Genomic DNA, 6077 nt, shown 5'->3' on the forward strand with positions numbered 1-6077 from the left:
GCGTGTCATAAAGGTGTGCAGCCTCTGCACGTGACCACGCCCACTGCGACATAAACTAAATGGGCGTGTCCTAACACCAAGTTTTCCCATTTTTATTTCTTCAACATGTCAAAAGAAATAAAAACAAAATGATTTATTTAAAGCCTSAATGGTTTTTGACTTTTAGAGTTAATTTTTTTCTCTGCTGTGAAGAATCRAACAGGAAGTGAGATGTCCTGTAGTTTCAACAGGTGTTCTTACCTGAGTCAGAAAATCCTCTTCTTCTTCTGTGGTGTTTAATGACGGTTGGTAATAAACTGAAGGTGTCATTACCGCCACCTGCTGGTGTGGAGTGTGGTTAACGATGATTTCACCAATACAGTATTTATGAACTACTACTATTATTGTATTTCTTTTTACATTTTCAAAGCTATCTATTCAAATAAATAAATAAATAAATAATACAAAAAACTGAAATCAAACCAAATTCTGTTAAACAACGTTGTGTTTTTCAAAAACCGTATCATGATTTGTATGTTTGCTCTATAAACACGTTTGTAATGTGTTTATTAGGTCAAACCTTTAATGTTTCTGAACWGTTTCATCATAAATTCTCTGTTCTTTGTTCTTCTGACTTTCTTTAGAACAGGTTCTCTGGTTCATTCTGTCCACAGTAATCACATTTCTCTGGTTTAGGTTTTTGTGTTGTAGAAAGAGAAAATCAAGTCCTGTTTGTCCAAATCTSAACCTTGTTATCTCTCTTTCTTCTGTTCTGTTAGAAAATCCTCTTTAGCTTCAGGATGTTTGACGACTGGGTCTGGAGAAGCTGCTGACAGTCTATTACCTGCTGCAGGTGTGTCCAATCAGGCAGGTGTGTGTGTGTGTGTGTGTGTGTGTGTCAGCTGACTGATGAAGGTGCAGCTCAGCAGATCCCAGGTGGACAGATCCTGGAACCAGGCAGACATGCTGCTCTGGGTCTCCTGCCTCCTGTGTTTCTGTGTGGACGCTCTGCAGACAGGTGAGGAACACCTGRAGGATCTAAAGAGCTACACCAGGACACGTGTGGTTCCTGATTGTTAGGATGGAAGCAAAGTTCTGAGCTGAGTTTGGGTTCAAGCTTCTTGTTTTCTTGTTTCAGGCAGAGATCTGAATCTGAACCAGAATCAGCTTAACTGGACTTTAGTCAACCAGACTCAGTCCTTCTTCTCGGGACGGTTTGGACTCAGCGGTGAGTTTAAAAACCTGCAGCTCTGATTTCATGCTGAACACCTGCCAGGTGGCTGAACTTACCTGGTCAAAGTGTCTCTTTGTGTTTGCTCAGATGTGGCAGGCGTTCGCTCCTTCCCCCCTGAACAGGAGGTGGAGACCAGAATCATCGGGGGTCAGGAGGCCTGGGCCCACTCGTGGCCCTGGCAGGTCTCCCTTCAGTTCTCGTCCATGTCGGCCTGTGGGGGCGCCATCATTGGCCCGCAGTGGGTCATCTCTGCTGCCCATTGCTTCACAAGGTCAGAGGTCAGGTCTGTAAGTCTGTCCTCTGAGGGACTTCCTGTTGCTTTGTCTTCACTTCCTGTCGTGTCCTCAGGTACAACAAGGAAGCTCTGTGGAAAGTTCTGGCAGGACGGCACGACCTGGATAAGCCCCAGGAGCCTGAGGAGCAGGTGGGGCGGGTGTTGGTCCTTCTGGTTCCAGGCTTGTATCAGATTCTGAGGATGACATCAGTTTCTAATCTTTAATTCTGTAAATCTAGTTGATGCTGTTCAGTTTCAAATACAGTGAAGGTAAACAGTTTTACTGATTGAAGAACTAATTCAATGTTCTGGGTTGAGTTTAACCCTGAAGGTAGACTTATCTCATAAAAACATAAAAATGATTTCGTTAAACGTCAGAATGAAGAAGTATTTCCAGAAGCTTCTGTTTTCTCTCTTCAGCTGGTCAAGGTCTCCCGGCTCGTTAGCCATCATGGCTATGACACCAAGACCAAAGAGAGCGACGTGGCGCTGCTGAAACTCGAGCATCCTTTGGTTTTTAACGAGTTCGTCAGACCCATTGACGTGTGGATGGGTCCGCTGCTGGACCTGACGAAGTGCACCATAACGGGCTGGGGTTCCACCAGAGAGAGTCAGAACTCGTTTGGTTAGTAGAAGGACCAGGTGAACTTCAGTCTGAACCTAAACCCTGTCTCTGGTCTCCAGATGGTCCTCGGGTCAACAGACTGCAGGAGGTGAACGTGACCATCCTACCGTCCAACACCTGCAATGAGTACTACAACGGCAGGATCAGACCGTCCATGTTCTGCGCCGGGAAGGAGGAAGGAGGAGTCGATGCCTGTCAGGTAGGCTCAGGAGACKCTTCAGGTTTGAGACCAGTTCTCAGATTTTCAAATTCTGGTTTGGAAATTAGGAGTTCTACCAAGTTTTCTATCCTTGTGGACAACTTTCGGGTGTCCTGTGGCATACCAAAGAGCTGTGTTCTCAGCCCCACTTGTTCTGTTTAAATGCTACATCTTGGTTATGGCCTTTGTTGTCTGGTTCACCTGTCGTCTTTGACCTGATATTCTGGGTTTCATGTTTAACCCTGCACATGATTCCCAGGTGGCTCCTCTTCAGCTAAGACCCACTAAGATCTGATCAGTTTCTCCCTTTAAGAAGTTCATCCATCATGGGTTTGTGCCTGAGGTCCAAAATGTTGTCCTCGGGTCTTCATGAATTTTTCATTGTCTTGTCCCCTATGATCTCAGGGGGACTCAGGAGGTCCGCTGTCATGCTTCACCGGAACCAGACATGAGCTGGCAGGTCTGGTGAGTTGGGGAGTTGGTTGTGGTCGAGCCAAAAAACCGGGAGTCTACACCAAAGTCCAAGAGCACATGAGATGGATCTCTGAGGTCATGAGTGAGTTTTCAGAGACCTGCAAGTCTTTTTCCACCTGGACCAGGTGAGTTCTGGCTTTAACACTTTCGTTCCAACACATGCAGACGATAACATCTTGCTTGAAGATGATCTCACAGAGGAAGGTAYATTTTACCACTAAGTTGAGAAACATTCATCTCGTTTTGTTATAAACTGACTTGTCTCGTGTCTTCCATCATCTGGACAGCAGAGGACAAATGTGGTAAGCAGCGCCACTTGAACTGTGATCGGACTCTGGGCCCAGCTGGGATCTCTGTGTCCCAGGGTGGGAGGATCCAGGTGGACAACGTGACAGAGTCCTGTCCCTTCTCTTGGCCTTGGATGGTCAGTCTTCAGTCCAATAAGAAGCACTACTGCAGTGGGGCTTTGATCCACCACCGCTGGGTGGTCACAGCTAAACACTGCAGCATCAGGTGACCCGCCGGCCCTCCAGGTAACCCCCCACCACCTTTGCTGCTTCAGCTATCATATTGACTCTATCTCCATGCAGCGCCAAGCAAGATGTCGCTGTCCTTGGACTTCATGACCTGAATCAAAAGTCGTCTCAAACCATCCTGGTGGATGATGTCATCAGCCCGATGCACGAYGCCAACTTCCCCCCTCAGTCAGACCTGTCTCTGCTCCGCCTTAGTGTCCCTGCCAGGCTGGGTTAGACACACCTTCAGTGTCCAACATCCAACTTCAATTTAAACATTRACCCAACTAACCAGTCCTCTKCTCTCATCTCTAGGACCAAAAGTGTCTCCAATATGTGTCCCAGAGGAGGACGAAGAACTGGACGACAGTTGGACTTGTTTCACAGCTGGGTGGGGGAAAACTAAAGCAACAGGTAAACTTTATCTCCAGAAGAGGCTAAAGATAATGGATCGGACGGATCAGTGAGCATCTGTGTTCTTGTAGGGATGTTTGAGTGTAGATGGAGACGTCTGCTGAACGGATCTGTCCATCAGGAACTCGGTCAACTTTAGACCGACACATTCAGCAGCTTGGTCTCTGTAGGAGCACACAAGATAYGAAGAGTTCAGTTCAAACTAAACTAAATTCTAAATGTCTAATTGAAGCTCCTGAGCAGCTGCTGGCTCTGGTTTGGACCTTTAGTGTTTCAGTTGTGATCACGTGGAAAAATGTTCATTAAAAGGAGGTCCAGTTTGTGTCCATCCTGAGTTCTTCTGTCTTTGTAGAGAACATTAATCCTTCCAAACTGCACCAAGCTAAACTGACTCTGGTCAACGAGACCACCTGCGTTGAGAAGTGGGGGGACTTCGTTAACAACGCTCACATCTGTTCCCATCCTGCAGGCTCGGCTTCCTGCACGGTACCTGAGCTGGTTCTGATGCTGGTTGTGTTCAGACGTATGACACCSGAGTAACACAGGTTTGTCTCTGCAGGGTGATTCCGGAGCTCCTCTGTTCTGTCAGAAACGAGACACCTACTTCCTGTTTGGYGTGGTCTCGTGGGGCAGCTGGTGGTGCAACGAGGACAAACCGGCCATTTTCACTAGAGTCCCCGAGTACAAGTCCTGGATCGGGGTCGAGACCGACGACCAGTAACTCTTTGAAGCAAAGTACCAGAAATCTGGCTCTTAATAAACAGTTTGTCTCATAGAAAAGTTTCTGGTTCCAGGTCATCGGTTCTTTAGATCTGACCCAGTCTCAGGAGTCAGGAGGACTTCAGCAGACCTACCCTGGTCTGAGGCTCTGCTGTTAGAACTGGGTCAGGGACTAGAGAATCACTGGGTTCCAAACACTAAACTGGTCCTGAGAAGCTAAACTAGCAGCAGCTTTGATTCAGAGTTTTGTTCAGATTGAATGAAAAATAAAATATTTTAAATCAACTCTTTATTCTCATTTATCTGTCAACATTTAGTTTGAAACAATCTCTTCTTTCAGGTTTTCAGTCAATAAAAAGGTGTTGCTGTCCTTCAGTTCTCCAATTAAAAATAAAATAAACTGAGTAGAATCAGAAAGTGTCTGGTTCTGAGAGGTTCTGGTCCAACAGCTCAGCTGATCTGCAGCAGGTTGTTTGATCTTCTGTCCTCCACCTGCACACACACAAGTCCCAAAACAACATATGCTTTATATTTAAATAGAATGGAATGGCTTTATTGTCATTACACGTGTGCCTAATGAGATTAGAGTAATAATTAAAACTTGACTCACTGCAGGGTCGGGTACATCAGTTCTGGTTGGTTCTGGTCCAGCTGGTTCAAGAACTGATTCATAAACTGGGTTACAGATGCAGCTGCTGCTGTTTGAAGCTGCAGCTTCTTCCTTCTCATCGTCCTTAAAGAACAACCATAACTCTGCTCAACACACCTGGAACATGACTCAGCATATAGAATATGACCCAGCATCTGGATCACGACTCAGCATCTAAAACATGACCCAGCAGAACATGACTCAGCATCTGGATCACGTCTCCACATCTAAAACATGACTCAGTATCTGGATCACGACTCAGCTTATAGATCATGACTCAGCATATGGAACATAACTCAAACACATGGAAATACTAAAACTGGTTTATTTGTACATATGTCCTGCTCAGGTGAGACAAACAGGTGATCTCACCTTGAAGTAGTGGAACCGGAACGGTTTGGTGTTCCGGCTGTAGAAACGATATCCAACAAATATCTAAATCATGACTCAACATCAAGATGATGGTAATGATGATGATAATGATTTTGATGGTGTTAATGATGATGATGATGATAATGGTGGTTATGATGATGGTGATGATGATGATGATGGTGGTTATGATGATGGTGATGATGATGATGATGATAATGGTGGTTATGATGATGGTGATGATGATGATGATGGTGGTTATGATGATGGTGATGATGATGATGATGATAATGGTGGTTATGATGATGGTGATGATGATGATGATGGTGGTTATGATGATGGTGATGATGATGATGATGATAATGGTGGTTATGATGATGGTGATGATGATGATGATGGTGGTTATGATGATGGTGATGATGATGATGATGATAATGGTGGTTATGATGATGGTGATGATGATGATGATGGTGGTTATGATGATGGTGATGATGATGATGATGATAATGGTGGTTATGATGATGGTGATGATGATGATGATGGTGGTTATGATGATGGTGATGATGATGATGATGATAATGGTGGTTATGATGATGGTGATGATGATGATGATGGTGGTTATGAT

At 45.1% G+C, this 6077-nt stretch overlaps 1 protein-coding gene and 1 long non-coding RNA gene across 3 annotated transcripts; one reads left to right on the plus strand and one right to left on the minus strand.

Moving 5' to 3' along the window:
- Positions 1-850: 850 nt before the first annotated feature.
- ovch1 (ovochymase 1) lies at positions 851-4719 on the plus strand. 2 transcript variants are annotated; one of them, XM_014032207.1, is made up of 13 exons: positions 851-997; positions 1118-1207; positions 1301-1484; positions 1562-1637; positions 1908-2097; positions 2172-2311; positions 2717-2867; positions 2951-2989; positions 3073-3298; positions 3376-3533; positions 3616-3714; positions 4067-4200; positions 4274-4719. In XM_014032207.1, exons 1-13 carry the CDS (start codon positions 889-891, stop codon positions 4433-4435), a joined length of 1758 nt encoding a protein of 585 aa, XP_013887661.1. In that variant the 5' UTR covers positions 851-888; the 3' UTR covers positions 4436-4719. The 2 variants fall into 2 exon arrangements, with proteins under 2 accessions (XP_013887661.1, XP_013887662.1); XM_014032208.1 differs by lacking the exon at positions 851-997 and having other exon boundaries at positions 1301-1491.
- Positions 4709-5542, minus strand: LOC106535247 (uncharacterized). Its single transcript, XR_001312419.1, has 3 exons — positions 5456-5542; positions 5045-5167; positions 4709-4926 (listed from the first exon to the last, which is right to left on the minus strand). It is a non-coding gene; the product is annotated as an uncharacterized LOC106535247 (long non-coding RNA).
- Between the last annotated feature and the right edge of the window lie 535 nt (positions 5543-6077).

The sequence above is a fragment of the Austrofundulus limnaeus genome, unplaced genomic scaffold (assembly GCF_001266775.1).
Source record: "Austrofundulus limnaeus strain Quisiro unplaced genomic scaffold, Austrofundulus_limnaeus-1.0 Scaffold1395, whole genome shotgun sequence".
NCBI lineage: Eukaryota > Metazoa > Chordata > Actinopteri > Cyprinodontiformes > Rivulidae > Austrofundulus > Austrofundulus limnaeus.